The following is a 23,005-nucleotide window of genomic DNA, read 5'->3' on the forward strand; positions in this document are numbered from 1 at the left end:
TTGGTGTTGAACAGCTTCCTGAAAGCTAGAGGGTTCTTCAACCTGACCTACCAATGCCTGGTATCTATCAGGTTGTCTATGTTGCCTTTCCTCGGTTCTAGGAGCTCCAACAAACTCTTCTACGTCCCTCATTGTCTGTCGTACTTCACTACTGGTTCTACCACTGGTGGTGGGAGGCTCACCCAACTCCTCCGCCTGATCCTATCGTTCCATCTACTGAGAACTATCTGCATTTCCTCCTTCTGAGGAGATACTGGTACTGATCACTGTACTTGATCCAAGGGTCTGTCCTCCTGCCTGTCCTCCTTGCTGTCCCTGCTGCTCTTACACTAATGGAACATCTCCTGACTGATCTTCTGCAGGCATCTCATGAGATTTCCCGAAAGCTCTGTCCTCCATGAACTTTGCATCTCATCTTACTACAATCTTCCTGCTGCTAGGAATGTAGATTATGTATGCCTTTGAGGTCTCATTGTATCCTACGAGATACCCCTTTTCTGCAATCTAATCCAGTTTACTGCACTTCTCGTCTGGAGTGTGACAATAAGTCACACTTCCGAATATCCTGAGATGACTGACTTCCAACATCTTTCCTGTGAAGACTCCTTCAGGCATTTTCTTCCCCAATGCTCCATTAGGAGTTCTATTATGGATATATAATATTTTGTTGCAAGCTTCTGCCCATGGATACCTAGGTAGATCCTGATCATACAACATAGCTTTGGCTGCCCCAAAAATAGTTCTATTTTTCTGTTCTGCTACTCCATTCTGCTCCGGATTATATGGAGTTGTCCACTCTCTTTTGATGCCCTCCTTTGCGCAGAAATCTGTGAAGTCTTTGTCTATATATTCTCCACCATTATCTGAACGCAATACCTTTATCTTTTTCCCTGTCATATTTTCAACAAGAGATTTAAACTCTCAGAAACGATCAAAGAGCTCATCTTTGGTCTTTAAGAAATAGATCCAGGTTTTTCTAGAGTGATCATCGATAAAGGTGACGAAGTATTTGCCACCACTAAGAGCTCTTGTGGACATAGGACCACAGATATATGAGTGTATTAATCCTAATACACATTCTGCTCTATTGTTACTTCTGGAAAAAACTGCTTTAGTGTACTTCCCTAGCACACATCCTCTGCATAAGTCATCATGTTCACTACTAAGAACTGGTACTCCTATAACAGCCTCTTTGAGCATCCTCAGTGCTCCATAGTGTAAATTCCCCATTCGCTTGTGCCGTAATTCATTTCACTCCTTCTCACCATTATAGTTGTTGCCTACCAATGCCATTGGTGATTCAAGCTGCAATATATGCATCTTGTTGCTTCGAATCCCAATTTGCCTTTTCTTCTTCCAGCTTGGATGCTTGACGTATACTTTCTTTCCCATGAAGTATACATCATATCCCTTGTCCTGTAACTGGGACACTGAAATCAAGTTCATTCCTAATCCTGGGACATGCAAATTGGTGGCTCGAATGCAGGTCCCTGCTTCCATCTGAAATGCTATAGTGCCTCTCCCTACTGGATTACATTTCGTTATGTTTCCCATAGTAATTTGGAAGTCCATTTGTTCTTCCAGATAGCTCAAGAAATGTTCTCATACTCCAATCATATGGGTTGAAGCCCTGCTATCAATGTACCAAACATCTGCTGACACTGAATTTGCAAGGCATGCGAATTATTCATCTAATCTAGTACATAAATCCGAGACACTTTGAGTATCCATATTGTGCCAATTTCTAACGCTAACCTGTCCCAACAACTATTGCAGGAAAAACTGCGTCCCATCTGAGACAACCCTCCTTGCTGAATCTTTTGTTGCGTTGTTCCTTCTACCACTGGCAAATTTCAATTGGAAAGACTTGCCTCTCTGTTAACTCACTCAGAGAGATTTTTCCCACGAAATCTAATCTTCTTGGCTTTGAACTGCGCAAGCCCCTTGGAGATTCAAATTACTACCCCTGCAGGAAATTCAAATTCCCTTCTTCTTTCAATGTTGGGTCTTCCAGCTTCTTCCTTCTGCTTCCCTTTAGCTTTGATACCATGTGAAAATTTCTAAATAGAAATCCTACTGCAATGATTAATATTATTTCTTCTACTTATTATCTCATAAATAAGTTATTCACAGTTTTCTTACAGCAAATATCTAGATATATTCTACTGCAGCCTTTGCAATTAAAACATTGCAGAAAGTAAATGTAAAAAAAAATACTAGCACAAATACAATTACAATGACAAAGTTATTTTTGGACAATTGTCCCTGGAAAAACCCAATGTGGGAAAACTGGTGCAGCAGATGAGGGTTTTATTATTCTTCGGCAAATTCTCGTGTACAAATTACAACCAGCAAAATAGGAATGAGAAATTTTACAGACGCTTCCTGACAAATTTCTGACCTAGGTGAAGCACTTCTTCCCCGGAATCCTTCTGCGTCAAACTTCTCACTCTGGCCCAGCGTCAAGCTGCCGACGCAGGCTCTGCGTCAATCTGCCTCTGTGCTGCCTCTTTCTATGTCACCCTGTTCCTTCTCTGCGTCTTGTTGCCTTGCACTCTTTGAATGTGTCGATGCCCTCTCTTCCTTTCTCACCTGCAACGCTCTCTCTGATTCGATTTTCTCTTGCTGAACTTCAACCAGTGAGAAAAACGATCTTACTCGGGTAACTGAGTATGTGCCTCTCGTGTGTTCTCCAAGTGCCCATCAAGCCTCCTCTTATAATCCTCTCGTTGATCAATCAACAGGCTAGATTAGATTCTAATCAATGGTTAGGATCATTTTACTTGATCTTTGCCTTCTTCTAGAAGTTTCACCCACATTTTAGATTAATACCCATTAATTATTTTAATTTCCTAAGTTTAGACTTTGGGCCTCATTAAAAATAATTAATTATTTTAATAAAACTGTCTCCAGGTGGAATTTCCCAGAACGATTACTAGGTATTGGAGAATGCATGTGTCTAAGCCTTCCTGCACATTTTGAGGCCTAGAGCACATCCGATGCTACCACAAATCAACAATGGTTGGCTCAAGTGGCGAAGAAGTGACACAATAAGATAGTCGGTGGCTGCAAGGAGCTGTTGGCTACTAGTTGAGGACCATCTTGGAGAAAAAAAATTATCCTAGGGATATCACCCACAAAATAGTGGGTAACAAAGCCAACACCCACATGGGTGGGTAACAAGCCTCAAATCCCTAATCAATTTGCTTGTTTTAGCCCTAGTTTAACACTGATTTATAAATCTGAAAAGGGCATTTTAAAGTTTGATTTAAATCTGAAATTTCATCAAGTAAAATCGTTAAAATCAGATTGCTAATTAATTTATTGTTTCTAGAAGCAAATTGTTGATCTCTCTAGCTTTAAAAAACCTAGTTGATTTGCTCTTTTCAGCCCTCTTTCATTATTGATTTGTATTCTTAAAAGAGGCATTTAAATTTCTGATCTAGTCCTCAAAATTACAGCAAGAAATATAACATAAACAGATTTAGGATTTGGCTTGTGGTTTCCATAAACAAATCTACATTATTTTGTGTTAAAACCTTAGCTGAATTTGCTCATTTTTACTCTTGTTTTTTGCTGCTTTATACATCTATAAGAGGCTAATTGAAATCTAGTTTTGAATCTGGATATTACATCAATAACCATAAGCCCTTAAATGAAACTAAGTTCCTTTTCCTTCCATAATTAACAATGATCCAACCTTAGTTTGACTTTAGGGATTCCCCAATTGACTAGAACCTTTTTCTAGCCTAAAAGGGCAAGACTACCGAGGTGACAGTGGGTAGTTTGCCTAATTTCCCTTGGTGTTTCACAACTTGTTCTTAGGGAACATTTGCACCAGTTGAGAACCTAGGAGGTAACATAGCCTTTGGACAGGCTACTGTAAAGGCATTGGCAAGATATCAACAAACCCTGTTCTTTGCTTAAGTGTGTTAGGGTGGGTTGAGCTTACTTTTGGGTTAATTGTCCATAAAGAGTTGCCATAATAAATAACTAAATAAAATATTGACATTATATAAACTGCATCTGTCAATAGTTCAATTCATCCATTTAACTGAAAATAGAATAGAATCTCCTCCTACATGTCAGGCTATCCTTGGTCTTTTACTTTAGAAATCATGCGAGAATTAGCTTCCATGTGCATGTAAATTCAAACAATGTCAGGCATACCTCTAAAGCCATGAAGGCATCTTCCATGGCACGCCGCCGTGCACGCATATCAGCTCGCCGTAAATCAGCCTAGGAAAACCAAGACTTGGATATCAATATTAGCTGTACATAATAGAGAGTGATATAAGATGTGTACTCAATCACTCTATTAATATCCTGCACAGGACTAGAAAATGTCACTGGAAGAAATTTTCACATTAGTGTTTATGATGATTAGTCAAATAGATTACTTCTAAAGCCCCATCACTCCAGTGTTTAGCTGCCGCCATCTTCAACTTAGTTTGTGCTTTATCTGTGAGACCCTGCATACACAACAAACAGGCCCCAGGATATACAAGTTAGCATATCTTCAATGTTTGGGAAGGAAAGCAATTGAAAATTTTGATAATATCTCTTTTTATGTGGTAAAATCATATATTGTGATTGAAGTCAAAACACCTACGTATTCAGATATATTGTCATCAGAAAAAAGAAAGATTTGACCTCTGCTATATGCTTAAGACATGCAGCCTTTTTCTTGACACCACTGTCCACCTTTCCAGTATCCTCTCTTGCTCGAGCTGTATGTACACTTTGTTAAAACTCTAAGCATTGAACGTAAAATCAAATCAAATCTTTTTAGAAAGAATATGGGATTGTAAACCAGTCAGGCATCATTTGTACACCATAAGGACATACAGAAGCTTTGAAACCCAAATAATAAAATCTTTGTCAATATTCACCATCAAGTTTGAGAAATTCAGAGCCAATAATTGCAACATCCTGACGTGCACGATCATTCAATATTGTGATCCCTCTGCAACAAGAGTACGTACATAAGAATGAAAGATTACAAATAAAGGGGATATCAACCACATGTATTTAGCCGAAATGTTATAAACTCTAGCAAGATTTTCTCTAATGACAAACACCATTACTTGCATTTAGAAGTTCCACTTTCATGTTTAAGAGATTTGTGAAGTCACACATATAATGTACCCATTTGGAAAACAATGAATGTAGACTACTTGATCACCATCAACTTAGTTTTCTTCTATCATCTGATCAATAGAGACATATGTTAATTGCCAATTATGCATCTGTAAACACACATGAATGAAAAATAGAAAATAAAGTTACCGTGAGAGTAAAATGATGTCATTGCGTGCTCGTTCGTTCATAAACTTGGCATCATTGCATGCATATTTGGCAGCATTTGCTAAGCCTTGACAAGAATTAGAAGATAAGGGTGAAAATAAAAATCGACTATCACTTGGACACATGCGGTTAAAAATGTGTCCATCTTCCTTGCCTGGAATTGAGGGGTCCCTGAAACATGCTCCAAAAGTTTAGAAAAATCTTGCAAATGAATGTATGCTTGTGAGATACTTTATGCTAGAATTTCCATGCCACAAAACCCATCTCAAAACCTGCAATAATAAATCTCTGGGAAATCATTCATGAACAAGAATTGAGGGTGGAAATCATTTGCTGAGTTTGGTAGTGCAGTTATCATTTATTTACTGATGCAGTGAAAGAGTTATGCTATTTGGGGTGTATCTGACATCCTTATGGTGTAAAGCTTAATGTGCAAATTAGTTATACATTTTTTTGTTTCTGAATGTGTACTTAAAAAAATACATACTTACAGATATGCACACACCACACACATACACACAGAACATAAATATCAGGTGAAGCACCAAAGCTATTGTTCAAATTTTTAATGCTTTATCAGTCACCGGGCATTGGATCTGTTAAAGCACCTCACATGCTTAACAAGAAGCGTGGTGATGATTTGGGGCAGCATCAGATGTGCTCTAGGCGTCAAATTTTGCAGGGAGGCTTGGGCACATGCATTCCAAAAAACCCAGAAAGCGTTTTGGGAAATTCCACCCAGAAGTGATTTTATTAAAATAAATAATATTTTTAATGGAGTTCCTAAGTCTAAACTTAGGAAAATTAAAATATTAATTGGTATTAATCTAATCAGGGATGAAATTTCTAGAAAAAGACACGGATCAAGCCAAAACGATCCGAGCCTTTGATTATGTTTTAATCTAGGCCGTTGGTTGTCCAACAGGAAGATATAAGAAAGGGCTTGAAGGTCATTTGGAAAACACACAGAGAGATTGAGAAAATCAGTTTTCTGAAGTAAGAAGTTCTCATAAGGAAAAATCGATTGAGGATATCTCTTGCAGTTGAGGGGCAAGGATAGCAACTTCCAGAGAGAGAGATTCTCAGTCGGAGATACATCAGCGGAGAGAGGCAGTGAGTGATCCAGAAGCTTCCACGCAGAGGCTGACACAGGGCGAGAAGGGCCATGCAGAACCAGCATAGAGGGAGAGAGAGGAGTCCGAAATTTGCAGAGGAATTCAATTTTTAGAAGCCGGGAACCAGGAGGCAGAAATCGAATTTCCTAGGCATCAGATTGACCAACCAGAGAAGTGACGCAGCAACCACAGAGCTTGACGTTGGGCTAACGCAGACACTACACATAGGCAGCCAGAAAAGTCAGGGGGCAATCAATTTGGGGTTAGATCAGCGAGGATTTCTCATTGATTGTGTGAGGTAAAACTCACAAAGCTTCTGCCAGTGTTTCTCTCTGTAACTGAATAACTCTGTGAGATATTCAGTGATGTATTCCGAATTTGCTACTTCTTAATAATAATAAACCCTCAAAGCTGCTGCACAGGTTTTCCCGCATTGGGTTTTTGTGGGAACTTTAGTCCAAAAATAGCTGTCCTATGTGTTTCTATTTTCCTTGCTCAGTTTCTATGTTTCAGAATCATATTTAATTTGGTGTAGGCTGCTTCAGTAATTTGCTTTGATATTTCATGAAGAAATTTGAAATAAGTTTGTAACATAATTTACAATCTAGGAGAAGTAGATTTAGTTGGTTGCAGTAGAATTCCTGAGATTGTTAGATCTAGGAATTTTCACATGGTATCAGAGTTGTTGATGTGAAACAAGGAAGGGCAGATCTAGCACTGAAGCAAGGGCCAACTTGCTACAACAAGAAGCAGTTCAAATCCCCTGAGCGATTGCACAATTCTAGCCAAGAGGGCTATATTTTTCATGGGTGTCTCTCTCTAAGTGAGTCGACAGAAAGGTAAGATTGCAAGAACGAAAACTTTCCAAGGCAGAGGGAGCTACGCAGAGCCACGCAGAACTAGAGGGATGCAGTTTCTGCAAGATGAGTGTTGTGCAGAAAAGTCGTCAAAAGGAAGAAGCAGATCGCATAGTGAGGGAATACTTCCTCAGTGATTTCTTGCCGAGGAAATCAGTATTTCTCATTTGCTAAGCAGCAGAGGAGCAATAGCTTACCAGTTCCACCAAGGAGTGTGTACGGCAGCCTAGGAGCTACGTAGTAAGGAGAAAGAGGGAGTTGTTCGACATTTTTTGGAGGATATGGCAACCAGTGGCTTGAGGGATCAGGACAAGTTGGACGGGGCTTCCAACTATGCCATCTAGAAGGCTAGAATGACTTTCCTTCTAGATGAGCATGCCCTCAAGATGTATGTTGATAATGTGGTAGTTGTCCCGGCGGATGCAGATCCGCTGAAGAAGTACAGAGCTGAGATGGCTAAGGCGAAGAGGATGATCCTGGATGGAGTCAAGGATCACGTGGTGTGCCACATTGCTAGCAAAGGGACTGCTAAGGAGATGTGGGATGCCTTGGCCACATTGTATCAAGGATCTTCCGAGCAGCGGAAGATGTACTTAGAGCAGAAGCTGAGATCTGCTCAGATGCAGAAGGGAGAACACGTGGATTCGTTCCTCACAAAACTGAAGAAGACCCGTGATGAGCTGTCGGTTGCAGGACACACACCTCAGGATTCGGAGTTAGTGAGACTGGCTCTAAATTTCGTCTCGGATGAGTGGCAAATCTTTATCCAAAGTATCCTAGGCAAAGCAATATTGCCAAATTGGGACGAGATGTGGGCAGCTCTAAAACAAGAATAGCTGAGGAGAGACTTGCTCAAGGTCAGCAGCAGTGGGTCGAAGCCCAAAGTCGAGGAGGAGGATAATGCAACCCTTGTATCGAAGGGATAGCAGGGGCAACAGAGACGAAAGAACGACGTCTCTAGGGTGAAGAGCTTCAAATGTGGCAAGATGGGCCACTATGCATCCCAGTGTCCTTTGAAGAAAAAGGACAAGGATGAGAAGCATGATCCTAAGGTTGCAGCCACAAACATTGAACAGGAGGAGGAGTTTGCCATGCCAGCCAAGATACCTCCAGGAGGGAGGAGAGCTGATATAGAACTGTAGTTCGATAGATCTACAAATGGGCAGGATCCTTGAGGAGCCCACCTCTTAGATCATCACCTTGCTACGGGAGCCCATGATCAGCAGTAGCGGGATGGTGGAGTTTTCAGTTGGTGCCATGGAGTGTTGATTCGACAGATGCAGTGGTTAGTAATGCCAGAATGTAAGCAGCGCAGAGCAGAGAGGTAGCAGTGCGAGGAGGCACAGTGCAAAGTTTCAGCAGTGCAGTGGCTTCAGAAGAGAGCGTGGGACTAGCAGAAATCAAGATTTTAGCACCGAGGTGTATCCACTGAATACTTGTCCAGTTATGGGTGTTTTCAGTTGCTTCTCTCAGCAACTGAGTTGCAGTACAGATGCAGTGTTAGTAGTGGCAATGCTAGCAGCATAGCAGATGCAGCATTTGAGAGGGAGTTGCAGTACAGATGTAGCATTAGCAGTGGCACTGTCAAAGGCAGCAGTATAGTAGCAACAGCAGCGCAGTTGTTGGTGGACAATGTGTCAAACATCAGCAGCGCAAAAGACAATGCTTCAGAGTCATAGCAGTATGCAATAGCAGTGTATTGCTAGAGCACATTTCTCACTAAGAGGGAGTGTTGATTTGGGGTAGCATCAGATGTGCTCTAGGCCTCAAATTTTGCAGGGAGGCTTGGGCATATGCATTCCAAAGAACCCAGAAAGCGTTTTGGGAAATTCCACCCAGCAGTGATTTTATTAAAATAATTAATATTTTTAATGGGGTTCCTAAGTCTAAACTTAGGAAAATTAAAATATTAATGGGTATTAATCTAATCAAGGGTGAAACTTCTAGAAAAAGACACAGATCAAAGCCAAAACGATCTCAGCCTTCGATTATGTTTTAATCTACGTCATTGTTTGTCGAACAGGAAGATATAAGAAGGGGCTTGAGGGTCATTTGGAAAACACAGAGAGATTGAGAAAATCGATTTTCTGAAGTGAGAAGTTCTCAGGAGGAAAAATCAATTGAGGAGATCTCTTGCAGTTGAGGGGTAGGGATAGCAACTTCCAGAGAGAGATTCTCAGTCGAAGATACATCAAAAGAGAGAGGCAGTGAGTGATCCAGAAGCTTCCACGCAGAGGCTGACACAGGGCCAAAACGACCACGCAGAACCAGCGCAAAGGGAGAGAGAGGAGTCCAAAATTTGCAGAAGAATTCGATTTTCAGAAGCCAGGAGCCAGGGTGTGAGACCGGGAGGCAGAAATCAAATTTCCTAGGCAGCAGATTGACCAGCCAAAGAAGTGACGCAGCACCCAGAGAGCTTGATGCTGGGCTGATGCAGACATTGCACAGAGGCAGCCAAAAAAGATGCGGGGCAGTCAGTTTGGGGCTGGATCAACCAGGATTTCTCAGTGATTATGTGAAGTAAAACTCACAAAACTTCTACCAGTATTTCTCTTTGTAACTGAATAACCCTATGAGGTATTCAGTAATGTATTCAGAATTTGCTACTGCTTAATAATAATAAACCCTCAAAGTTGTTGCATCGGTTTTCCCGCATTGGGTTTTTCCGGGGACTTTTTCCAAAAATAACTATCCTATGTGTTTCTATTTTCCTTGCTCAATTTCTATTTTTCAGAATCATATTTAATTTGGTGTAGGCTGCTTTAGTAATTTGCTTCGATATTTCATGAAGAAATCTAAAATAAGTTTGTAACATAATTTACAATCTAGGAGAAGTAGATTCAGTTGGTTGCAGTAGGATTCCTGAAATTGTTAGATCTAGGAATTTTCACATGTGGTGCTTCCAACCTTTCTAGCTGAACTATGGACTCTAGGCACCACTACAATTTGATTTTATTTTCTTCACTTCTGATTCTCTAGGTTCTGGTTAGGCTTTTGTATTTGTGAATTGTTATGTTGTGAACGGACACCATGGAGGGAATGATGTTTGACCAGAGAAATGACCTTTTCACTTTCTGTTGGGGATGGACCATAGTATCAACAGGCATAGAGACCTATTTTATAATGATCAGGTGAACTTGATGTTGTTAACCATCTTGAATATATATTGCTTTAGGTATTACTCTTATTTTAAACTTCGAAGTATTTCAATTTACATTGCCCTCTAATTGATTATCAATTTAGTGGCCCCAATTTTCAACTGTGCAGAGCTCCCTTTGTCACATCAACGTGAAAAGGCCAAAGATGTTAAAGTGGCTATTGTGTTTATAGTGTTCTAAGATCATCGGCTCCTCCTTAGCAAGTTGTATTAATTACACAGCAATCTCCTGACACGCACCTTTTAAACTTAAATAGGGAAATCTAGATTCTGATTCACTTAGGCTATGTGTTTCTTCTACTCCAAAATTTCTCCTTTGTGGACCATCTCTAGAGGGAACACCTAATAAGGTAAAGGAAAGCCTGCAATAAATGTGTGCAAACTCACTATACACATGCAGAATTTGCTTAACATGATCTGAGAATTTTAACATACATGTCCTAGGAAGTCAACATTGGTTTTGTCATAATTTTACATCCACCTGATACATAGATCTTGTGAAATTTGCTTGAATTGCAGAAACTGGAATTAATTCTTCTAACTAATAAATTGTGCAATTTGTTTTGTTACGGAAAAATAACGAATTAATCACACTGCAATTCTTCATAAATAAAAATGTTGCGGAAATAAACTGGAAATTGAGAAAATGCTAGCACACACACAATAAATATTTGACACAATTATTTTTGGACAAATGTCCCCAGAAAAACTTAATGCTGGAAAACCGGTGCAGTAGATGAGGGTCTTATTATTATGCAGTAGTGCAATTCTGAGTACAATCTATGGATGCCCAAACTGGCAATCTGATCTGAGAGAAACACTGGCAAAATCAACCAAGGGAAATTTACCCTCCTCCAAAAGAAATCCCAGCTCAGTTTGGCCACTCGAACTAGCTAACTCTGACCCCTCTGTGTAGCGTCTGCGCAAGCCTTATGCAGTCACTCACACGCTCTTCCCAGATCTGCCTCAAATCTACGTCTGACTGACTGTTGCTGCTCTAGAAATAATTCTCTGGCCCTCTGGAAAATTATTCCGACCTCTAGTGATATTCCACTTAGCATTATTGCTAAGTGAAATATCAATTTTCGTCAATTTTGTCTTAATTCATGTTTGCACTTAGGAAATGTGGGTTTAGAGGTCCCACATTGATTTTTTATTAAAGCAAACCCCCAAACATTAGAGATGGAAGGGAAATATCAAGCCACTAGTGGAGCATGGGGGCCACCCATGGAGAATTGCGGCCCACATGGGAAGTACGCATGCATTGGAGGAAATTCGGTGGGAGGAAATCGAGTTGGGCCCACATGAGCACGTTGGAGGCATTTTGACAAAAGGAAGGAAAGGCACTCATTTTGGCATTCATTCATCTTTGAGAAAAATTGTCTTTGACATAGCATGCTTGAGCTGAAGCCAAGTCTGCAAGTGTTGTTTAGCACACGAGTGTTTCCGAGTGGAAATCTCAACCCTTGCTTCAGTGGACTTCCAGTGCTAGCCCAAGGAGGGAGTTCCATCCATTGTAGTTCGTTCCAGCAGTGGGGGTGGAAGTTTGTGGGGAGGATTCAGCAGCAACAGCACAGGGACTACGCAGTGCTCGGAGGAGGTGCTCTTGGAGGTTGAGGAGTCAAGGGAGTTTGGGCTTGAGATTTGAGGAGGAGCCCGGGGGAGTGTTTCCTTGGAGATTGCAACTATTTTAAGGGATTTTTGCAGTAGAATTGACAGGTGGGTCAAATTACCCAGCAATGGAACCATAGAGGGAAAAAAGGGCTTAAATTCCAAGGTCAACCATCCAGCAATGGAACCATAGAGGGAAAAAAGGGCTTAAATTCCAAGGTCAACCATAGGCCAATTCCTTCGTGGGTTATTTAGGGTATTTGGTGGAGAGCACAGGGTTAATTTCTCGAAATTTTCCGAGCATCGGAGGAGGCCCTGGCAGCGATTTTCTGGGCAGTTCAGCACAAAGCCAAGAGAGAGCAGCGGCAGATTTGAGAGGGACCTCTTATTATTCACCTGGGGCTTAGCTTGCTTGCCTTGAGCAAGCCCAGGTGCACACTTTCTAGCACCACAGTGTACCCTCTTGATTTTATAATAAAATGGCTCAGCAACACAGTTTTTGGTGCAAATTCATGGACTGATTTATGTGTTTGATTTTCGTGGTTTTTATGTCTATGTATGCTTTGTTATTTACTGTAAAAATTCCCTAGGAATATTACAGTGGTATCAGAGCTCATAGACTTGGCTCAGCCTGTGGGAGCAGCGCAGTCTATGACACCAGAGGATAGGCAAAACGTGACTTACCAGAGACAGAGGTACAAGAGTAGAGAAAGGCAGTTGCAGATTACTCCAGATCCCGTGATAACTAAACCGGAGGTTGTGGAAACAAACATGGTAGAGAATGAGGGAGATAGAAGAAGTAAGGAGGAGGAGTTTGCTCATCATTTGCTGAAGGCAGTACAGGACCTGTCCAAGAGTATTGAGGAACTAAGGCAACAGAATTGTGGCAACAACAAGGGTAAGGGAATTCAAGGGGAATTCCAGCTGGGTGAAGGCTCCAGTACTTCACAACACCATGCATCCCTTAACCCCAACATGCCTCTTATTCCCAACACACCACCTAGATCCACTATTCCCACGTTCTTGACATCTAGAGCTGGTGGGCAGCAAGGGCAGAATGAGTTGCCTTCGGGGACTACTTCTTGGAGTATCAGTCCTATGGACCCAAGTTCAGGGAAGCTATCACTTTCAGGGACTTTTGCTAGTTGAAGGGAAATAATAGACCTAAGGGACAAAGTGATGGAAACTACACGCAGGGGACAGATTTGCACCATATTGTGGTAAGGTTGTCCCAACTTTCGATGGCTCTTCTAAGAGCTCAGCCAGAGCGTGGGTAGAGAAGTTGGATGTCTACTTCCAGCTAAACCAAATGACGGAGGGGGAGGCAATAAAAATTGCCACGCTACATTTGGAGGGTGAAGCCCATGATTGGTGGTTCCATGGGCTAACCACAATGGGACATGCCGGGGTGACAACCTACGAGGATTTCACCAAGAGGGTGTTGGAGCATTTTGAGAGGAAGGATCCGAAGGAGCACTTTGGGGAGCTGACAAGGCTCAAGCAGACTGAGAGCGTTGAGGCCTACATTTTGGAGTTTCTGAGGCTGTCAGTGATGGTGTTAGATCTATCGGAGTCCAGGAGGGTCTTCATGTTTATAAAGGGGCTAGCAGAGCCACTGAAGGGACTAGTAAAGTCCAACAGACCCACTACCTTGCAGGACGCATTGGGGAGAGCCAAAGATTTGCAGGATGCCCTACCGAGTGTTAGAGCACCACTACCCCCTAGACAGGGGTTCCAGCAAAGGGGAAGAGATACTAGAGCTCCACCATCGATAGCCAACTAGGGGCGTGGGCAATAGGATGAGGATACCCGGAGAGACCTCTGAAGGAGGAAGTTGTGTTTTACCCATCAGGAACCATGGGCTCCAGGCCATAGATGCACAACGGGCAATGCACACTACATTGAGGTTTTCTCTGACAGTGATTTGGAGAATGATGTAGATTTGGAGGTGGGTTTAGATGACAGCACACTGCAGGCAAAGAGGGGGCCACCACCACCACCCCCACCAAGGGGAGCTCCTTTTGCTCCATCAGGAGGGGTCCTTGCATCTTTATGTGGGGTACCCAAGTTTTCAAATTTGGGGATCAAGGACACCGCACAGGGGCAGTGTGTCTCGGTTTTAGTGGATAGTGGGGCTACCCACAATTTTATTGATGCATAGATGTTCCAGAGGAGGGGTATCACAACTGAGGAGTTTGAGGGTTTTTCGGTTTTGGTACCAGGAGACAGAACCATGCAGTGCACACACTATGTTCCAACTTTGACAATGACCATGGGGAACTACTCAGTGATAGATCACTTTTTCGCGGTGCACGTGTCGAACACCAATGTCCTGATGGGTGTCCAGTGGTTCTACTCGCTTGGTAGAGTCACTACTGATTGGAGGAAGTTGGAGATGGAGTTCATAGGGCCAGATGGCAAACCAGTTTTGCTACGGGGTATGCACTCTTACCCTCCACAGATTGTTTCGGCCCACAGGATGGAGGTTGATCTGAGACATGGGGACATTGAGTGGGCTGTGGAGTTGAGGGTTTCAGAGGCTGGGGGTCAGCCCAAGCCACCGCACCCGGATATACAGGCCATTTTGGATAGGTACCCAGTAGTGTTTGGAGACATACCACCGAGTCAACCACTTGACCAGGGGTTTGAGCATACCATTGAGTTGGAGTCGGGGGTACAGGCCATGATTACTACCCCTTACCGACATCCCAAGGCATACCGAGATGAGATAGAGAGATCTATCATGAGTTGTTGGCACTTGGGCACATCAGGCCTAGCTCCAACCCTTTTGCTTCATCAGTTGTTCTCGTGAAGACGAAGGATGGGTCCCTACACATATGCATTGAATACAGTGCCCTTAACAAAAAGACCATAAAGAACCGTTACCCCATCCCACGCATAGATGTGCTAATGGACAAGCTAAGGGGGGCGAAGTTCTTCACCAAGATTGATTTACGTTCAGGGTACCACCAGATCAGGATGAGGGACCAGGATGTCCCCAAGACCGCTTTCAGGTGCCACTATGGGCACTTCGAGTTCCTGGTTATGCCTTTCGGTCTAACCAACGCACCAGCCACTTTCCAGTCCTACATGAACCACGTGTTTCGTGGACAGCTGTAGAAGTTTGTGTTGGTGTTCTTTGATGATATCTTGATTTACAGTCAGACATGGGAGGAGCACTTGCAACACTTAGAGACAGTGTTGTGTATTTTGGAGGAGCAATAGTTCTACGCAAAACTATCTAAGTGTGAGTTCGGTTTGACAAAGATGCTCTACCTAGGGCACATCATTGGGGAGGACGGTGTGAGGGTCAATGAGGAGAAGATCAGGGCCATCCGGATTGGCCAGAGCCTCGTAATGTGACATAGTTGAGGGGATTTGTGGGCATTTGCACTTACTACAGGGAGTTCATAAAGGGTTGCTCTCAGTTGGCATGTCCCCTCACCGATTTGATGAAGGAGGCCTTTGAGTGGACAAATACAGCGCAAGAGGCTGTTGATCGCCTCAAACAAGTCATGAGCAATTGTCCTGTATTGCACTTCTGGATTTCACCCAGCCCTTTATACTAGAGTGTGATGCATTCAAAGATGGTGTGGGCGCAGTTTTAATGCAGGGAGGGCACCCCATAGCCTTCGAGAGTCGGAAACCACTGCCCCACGAGAGGCAGTACTCCATCTATGACAAGGAGATGCTAGCCATCATGCTTGTGCTAGCCAAGTACTTGGTGGTGTATAGGTTCAGGGTCAAGACAGGCCACAACAGCTCAAATTTCTCTTGCAGTAGAAGCACTTGTAGGAGAGGCAGCAGAAGTGGGTGAGCAAGCTCCAAGCATACAACTTTGACATTGAGTATGTCAAAGGGAAGCACAACGTGGTGGCAAATGCGTTGTCCAGGAGACCGGCTACCCTTTCACTGATGAGCATTGCCCTAAATTGGAGGGTGCAGTCTCTGGTGGAGTACTCCAAGGACCGATTTGCATGTGAGGTCCTTGATGGGGCGATGGCAGATGACCGATACAGGGTGATGAACAAGGTGATTTACTTCAGAGACCATTTTTACTTGGTGCCCAACTCCCAATTGAGGGAGAAGATTTTATAGGTTGTCCATGACTCGCCACTGCCAGGGCACCAGGGGTTCACAAAGACGTATAGGGCCATCAGAGAGCGTTTTGCATGGAGGGGCCTGAAGGATGACGTTCTGAGGCATGTCAGGGAGTGTCACACATGCCAGAGGAACAAGGGTGAGCAGTCACACCCTGCAAGGTTGCTACAACCTCTTCCTATCCCTGAGGGGAAATGGGAGAGTGTGTCAATGGACTTCATTACCGAGTTGCCCACAGTACAGGGCAAGGACTGCATTTACGTGGTGGTGGACCGGTTGACGAAGTTTGCACATTTCTTTGCCATCTCAGCCCAGTACTCGGCCTCACAGGTGGCCGAATTGTTTTTCAGGGAGGTGTTTCGGCTACATGGTCTTCCGAAGACCATTGTCAGTCACCGAGACAACAAGTTCATGGGGAGATTTTGGCAGGACCTACTCTGATTGGTGGGCATTAAGCTCACTCTGAGCACTAATTACCACCCCTAGACAGACGGGTAAACAGAGATAGTTAACAAATGGCTGGAGGGTTACTTGCATAACTATGTGACGAGCCATCAGCGAGCATGGATACGATGGTTACACTTGGGAGAGTACTGCTACAACACCACATACCACATGTCCATAGGTATGTCTCCATTCCGAGCTCTATATGGTTACGATGCATTATCTTTTGCTGACGTGATCTTTGGAGATAGCAAGGATTGGATACAGGAGAGCAGGACATCTTGCAAGCTCTCAAAGACAACATGCAGACAACACAGAACCAACAAAAACTTTATGTAGACAGGGGCAGAGTTGAGAGACAGTTTGAGGTAGGGGATTTGGTCTTCTTGAGGCTTAGCCGTACATGCAGTCATCACTCATGCAGAAGGGTGCCGAAAAGCTCAAACCTCGTTTTTATGGGCCATACCGAGTCACTCGCAGAGTTGGGGAGGTGGCATATGAGTTGGAGCTACCCCCGAGAAGTTGGGCGCACAACATTTTTCATGTGTCCTGCCCGAAGAAGGCATTAGGGCAGCAGTTATAGAGATACCCCCTATGGATGATGAGGGGCACTTACTTCTGGAGCCGGAGGCTATTTTGGACACTCGGGAGAGGCATTTAAGGAGCAGGGTCATTAAGGAGTTTTTGATGAAATGGAGGAGCCTACCAGATGAGGATGCCACTTGGGAAGGGGAGCAAATACTTCAACATCCTTCATTACAGTTGCTTGAGGACAAGCAAAGTCTTAGCGGGGAGGATTGTGATATTCCCACTTAGCATTATTGCTAAGTGAATTATCAATTTTGGTCAATTTTGTCTTAATTGAGCAGCGCAATTCTCCATGGGTGCCCCCCACGCTCCACTAGTGGAGCAATGCAGTCTATGACACAGAGGATAAGCAAATACTTCAACATCCTTCATTACAGTTGCTCGAGGATAAGCAAAGTTTTGGCGGGGAGGACTGTGATATTCTCACTTAGCATTATTGCTAAGTGAATTATCAATTTTGGTCAATTTTGTCTTAATTGAGCAGCGCAATTCTCCATGGGTGCCCCCCATGCTCCACTAGTGGAGCAACGCAGTCTATGACACCAGAGGATAGGCAAAGCGTGACTTACCGGAGACAGAGGTACAGGAGTAGAGAAATGCACTTGCAGATTACTCCAGATCCTTTGATAACTGAACCGGAGGTTGTGGAAACAAACATGGCAGACAATGAGGAAGATAGAAGAAGTAAGGAGGAGGAGTTTGCTCATCAATTGCTAAAGGCAGTACAGGACCTATCCAAGCGTATTGAGGAACTATGGTAGCATAATTGTGGCAACAACAAGGGTAAGGGAATTCATGGGGAATTTGAGCTTAGTGAAGGCTCCGGTACTTCACAGCACCATGCATCCCTTAACCCCAACATGCCTCTTATTCCCAACACACTACCTAGATCCACTATTCCCACGTTCTTGACATCTAGAGCTGGTGGGTAGCCTATGGGGGACTACTTCTTGCAGTATCAGTCCCATGGACCCGAATTCAGGGAAGCTATCACTTTAAGGGACTTTTGCCAGCTGAAGGGAAATAATAGACCCAAGGGACAGAGTGGGAGAAACTACACACAGGAGACAGATTTGCACCGTACTGTGGTAAGGTTGTTTCTCCCAACTTTCGATGGCTCTTCTAAGTGCTCAGCCAAAGCGTGGGTAAAGACATTGGATGTTTACTTCCAACTAAACCAAATGACGGGAGGGGAGGCAATAAAAATTGCCACGCTAAATTTGAAGGGTGAAGCCCATGATTGGTGGTTCCATGGGTTAACCACAATGGGACATGCCAGGGTGACAGCCTACGAGAATTTCACCAAGAGGGTGTTGGAGCGTTTTGAGAGGAAGTATCCGGAGGAGCACTTTGGGGAGTTGACAAAGCTCAAGCAAACCGGGAGCCCTGAGGCCTACATTTCGGAGTTCCTGAGGCTGTCAGTGATGGTGTCGAATCTGTCGGAGTCCAGGAGGTTCATCATGTTTATAGAGGGGCTAACAGAGCCAATGAAGGGACTAGTAAAGTCCAACAAACCCACTACCTTGTAGGATGCCCTACCGAGGGTTAGAGCACCACTACCACCTAGACAGGGCTTCCAGCAGAGGGGAAGAGACACTAGGGCTCCACCACCGAGAGCCAACCAGGGGCGTGGACAGTTGGATGAGGAGACCCAGAGAGACCTCCGAAGGAGGAAGTTGTGTTTTACCTGTCAAGAACCATGGGCTCTAGGCCATAGATGCACAGCGGGCAAGGCCCACTACATTGAGGTTTTCTTTGATAGTGATTTGGAGGATGATGCAGATTTGGAGGTGGGTGGAGATGACAGCGCAGTGCAGGCAAAGAGGGGGCCACCACCACCACCACCACCCCCACCAAGGGGAGCTCCTTTCGCTCCATTAGGAGGGCTCCTTGCTTCTTTACGTGGGGTACCCAAGTTTTTTACTTTGAGGATCAGGGGCAGCGTGTCTCGATTTTAGTGGATAATGGGGCTACCCACGATTTTATTGATGCACAGATGGTCAAAAGGAGGGGTATCACCACCGAGGAGTTTGAGGGTTTTTCGGTTCTGGTAGCAGTGGATAGCTAAGAACCATGCAATGCACACGCTATGTTCCAGCTTTGATAGTGACCATGGGGAATTACTTGTTCATTTCTGGTAGCATCAGATGTGCTTTAAGCCTCAAAATTTGCAGGGAGGCTAGGACATGTGTATTCCAGAATACCCGGAAATCGTTTTGGGAAATTCCACCCGGAGAAAGTTTTATTAAAATAATTAATTATTTTTAATGGATGCCTAAGTCGAAGTTCCAGAGGCAAATCAATCAGCCAAAGTAGTGATGCACTCCCCAGACGCTGTGACGCAGAGCACCGCAGTGATTGTGCAAAAATTACGCAGAGGCAGCTAGGGGCTAGCCATTCATTGGCTAGATCAGTGCGGGATCGCCAGTGATAGTGTGAGGTATATCTCACTCATCTCTTTGTCAATCAGATTCTCTGTATTGGATAGCCATCAAGGCATCCAAAGTTTGTATTCATAAATTACTGCTTAATAATACAAACCCTCAGTTGTTGCACCGGTTTTCTCCCATTGGGTTTTTCCGGGGACATTGGTCCAAAAACAACGGTGTCACTTGTGTGTGTTATTTCTTTCTTGCTCAGATTCTTGTTTCCGCATGTTATTTAAAGTTGTGAAGGCTACAATTGTATTTACTTCGATATTTACATTAGAACACAGTAAATAACTTGCATGGATTAACAAGTAGAGGTAATATCAGTTTGCTGCAGTAGTGATTCAGGGATTCTCGATTTTTCACATTACTCGATTCAGACCACCTTTCCGTGGTGGACTTGTCGAACACCAATATGGTGATCGGAGTCCAGTGGCTCTAATCACTTAGCAGAGTCACTACTGATTGGAGGAAGTTGGAGATGGAGTTCACAGGGCTAGATGGAAAACCAGTTTTGCTACGGGATATGCACTCTTACCCTCCACAAAATGTTTCGGCCCGCATGATGGAGTCTGATCTTAGACATGGGGACATTGAGTGGGCTATGGAGTTGAGCGTTTCAGAGGCTGCAGGTTAGCCCAAGCCACCGCATCTGAATATAAAGGCCATTTTGGATAGGTACCCAGTAGTCTTTGGAGACATATCGCCAAGTCAACCCCCTGACCGAGGGTTTGAGCATACAATTGAGTTGGAGGCGGGGGTACAAGTCGTGATTACTATCCCTTAACGGCATCCCAAGGCATACCAGGATGAGATAGAGAGATCTATTCATGAGTAGTTGGCACTTGGGCACATCAGGCCTAGCTCCAACCCTTTTGCTTCATCAGTTGTTCTAATGAAGAAGGATGGGTCCCTACACATGTGCATTGACTACAGGGCCCTTAACAAAAACACCATGAAGAATCGTTACCCCATCCCACGCATAGATGAGCTGATGGATGAGCTGAGGGGGGCGAAGTTCTTCACTTAGGAAATATGGGTTTAGAGGCGGTACTCTATCTATGACAAGGAGATGTTAGCCATCATGCATGCTCTAGCCAAGTTCAGACAGTACTTGGTGGGGAAGAGGTTCAGGGTCAAGATAGACCACAACAGCCTCAAATTTCTCCTAGAGTAGAAGTAGTTGCAGGAGAGGCAACAGTAGTGGGTGAGCAAGCTCCAAGCATACGACTTTGACATTGAGTATGCCAAAGGGAAGCACAACATGGTGGCAAACGCGTTGTCGAGGAAACCGAATACCCTTTCACTGATGAGCAGTGCCCCGAATTAGAGGGCGCAGTTACTAGTGGAGTACTCCAAGGACCGATTTTCATGTGAGGTCCTTGATGGGGCAGTGGTGGATGGTTGGTACAGGGTGATGAACAAGGTGATTTGCTTCAGAGACTGATTTAGTTGGTGCCCAAGTCCCAATTGAGGAAGAATATTTTACAGGTTGCCCATGACCCACCACTAGCAGGGCACCAAGGGTTCACAAAGACTTATAGAGCCATCAGAGAGCATTTTGCATGGAGGGGCATTAAGGATGATGTTCTGAGGCATGTCAGGGAGTGTAACACATGCCATAGGAACAAGGGTGAGCAGTCATACCCTGCAGGATTGCTACAGCATGTCAGGGAGTGTGACACATGCCAGAGGAACAAGGGTGAGCAGTCATACCCTGCAGGATTGCTACAGCATTTCAGGGAGTGTGACACATGCCAGAGGAACAGGGGTGAGCAGTCATACCCTGCAGGATTGCTACAGCCTCTTCCTATCCTGAGGGGAAATGGGAAAGTGTGTTGAAGGACTTCATTATGTTGTTTAGCTCAAGAGTGTTTCCAAACAGAAATCTCAACCCTTGCTTCGGTGGACTTCGAGTACCAACCCAAGGAGGGAGTTCCATCCATTCCAGTTTGTTCCAGCAGTGGGAGTGCGAGTTTGTGGGGAGGATTCAACAGCAGCAGCGCAGGGACTGCGCCGTGCCTGGATGAGGTGTTCTTGGAGGTTGAGGAGTCAAGGGAGTTTGGGCCTGAGATTTGAGGAGGAGCCAGTGAGAGTGTTTGCTTGGAGATTGCAGCTATTTTGAGGGCTTTTAGCAGTAAGATTGACAGGTGGGTCGAATTACCCAACAGTGGAGCCATAGAGGGAAAAAGGGTCGAAATTCCAAGGTTAACCATGTTGATTTCTGGTACCATCGAATGTGCTCTAAGTCTCAAATTTTACAGGGAGGCTTAGACACACGCATTCTCCAAAACCCGGAAATCATTTTTGGAAATTCCACCCAGGGACAGTTTTATTAAAATAATTAATTATTTTTAATGGGGCCCTAAGTCTAAACTTAGGAAATTAAAATAATTAATGGGTATTAATCTAAACTGTGGGTGAAACTTCTAGAAGAAGGCAGAGAACAAGTCAATATGATCCTAGCCATTGATTAGGATCTAATCTGGGTCACTGATTAATCAATGAGAGGATTATAAGAGGAGGCTTGATGGGCACTTTGAAAAACACACCGAAAGAGTTTAGAAGATCGAATTTCTAAAGCATAGCAACTACTGGAGAGAGATTCGAAGTGAGCTTTTGTAGTGAAGGGCAAGGATAGTATATGAGGGGAAATCTTTCCTAGTCGGAGGATATTCAGCAGAGAAGGTAGAGGGAGACCCAGTAGTGGTATCACTGAGCTAGAGAGGTTGATGCAGATCCATGTAGAGGCAGCACAGAAGCCAAGATGGGGTCCGAAATTTGCAGAGGGAATTCGAGTTTCAAAAGCCGAGAGTCGGGGTGTGAGACCGGGAGGCAGAAATCGAACCACCTGGGCAACAAATCAACCAGCCAGAGGATTGACGCTGTCCTCGGTGAGCTTGACGCTAGGCTGACGCAAACACTGTGCAGAGGCAGCCAGAAAAGCCAGGGGCAATCATTCTAGGGCTAGATCAGCCAAGATTTCCAGTGATAGTGTGAGGTAATCTCACAAATCTCTCTGTCACGTTTATTCTCTGTAACTGGATTGTCGACAAGGCTTCCAGATATGTATTCAGATTTTACTATTGCATAATAATAAAAATCTTAGATATGTTGCATCGGTTTTCCCACATTGGGTTTTTTCGTGGACCTTTGTCCAAAAATAACGGTGTTATTGTGTTGTATTTTCTTTCTTGCTCAGTCTCTTGTTTCTGCATATATATTAATTAAGTAAAGGCTGCAGTGTATGTATTTCAATATTTGCCCTAGGAAACTACAAATAACTTGTTCATGTAAATGTAACAAGTAGGAGAAATCTCCTCAATTGCTGCAGTAGGGATTCTAGTTTAGGAATTTTCACAAACTATAGGCCAATTCCTTCATGGGTTATTCTGG

General features: G+C 43.9%; 1 protein-coding gene across 2 annotated transcripts in view; it reads right to left on the minus strand.

Moving 5' to 3' along the window:
• Positions 1-23,005, minus strand: part of LOC149168889 (senescence-associated family protein) — a 285,857-nt gene that overhangs the window by 201,886 nt on the left and 60,966 nt on the right. For both annotated transcript variants that reach the window (XM_089428470.1, XM_089428473.1), the window contains exons 3-7: positions 5,290-5,478; positions 4,893-4,966; positions 4,654-4,730; positions 4,401-4,472; positions 4,171-4,239 (exon numbers count right to left, since the gene is read on the minus strand). In XM_089428470.1, coding sequence (XP_089284596.1) covers positions 4,171-4,239; positions 4,401-4,472; positions 4,654-4,730; positions 4,893-4,966; positions 5,290-5,478 — 481 coding nt within the window. The remainder of the gene's footprint in view (positions 1-4,170; positions 4,240-4,400; positions 4,473-4,653; positions 4,731-4,892; positions 4,967-5,289; positions 5,479-23,005) is intronic.

Source organism: Pinus tabuliformis, chromosome 4_2, assembly GCF_031772625.1.
Source record: "Pinus tabuliformis cultivar Carrire ecotype Pingquan chromosome 4_2, CPIR1, whole genome shotgun sequence".
Taxonomy (NCBI): Eukaryota; Viridiplantae; Streptophyta; class Pinopsida; order Pinales; family Pinaceae; genus Pinus; species Pinus tabuliformis.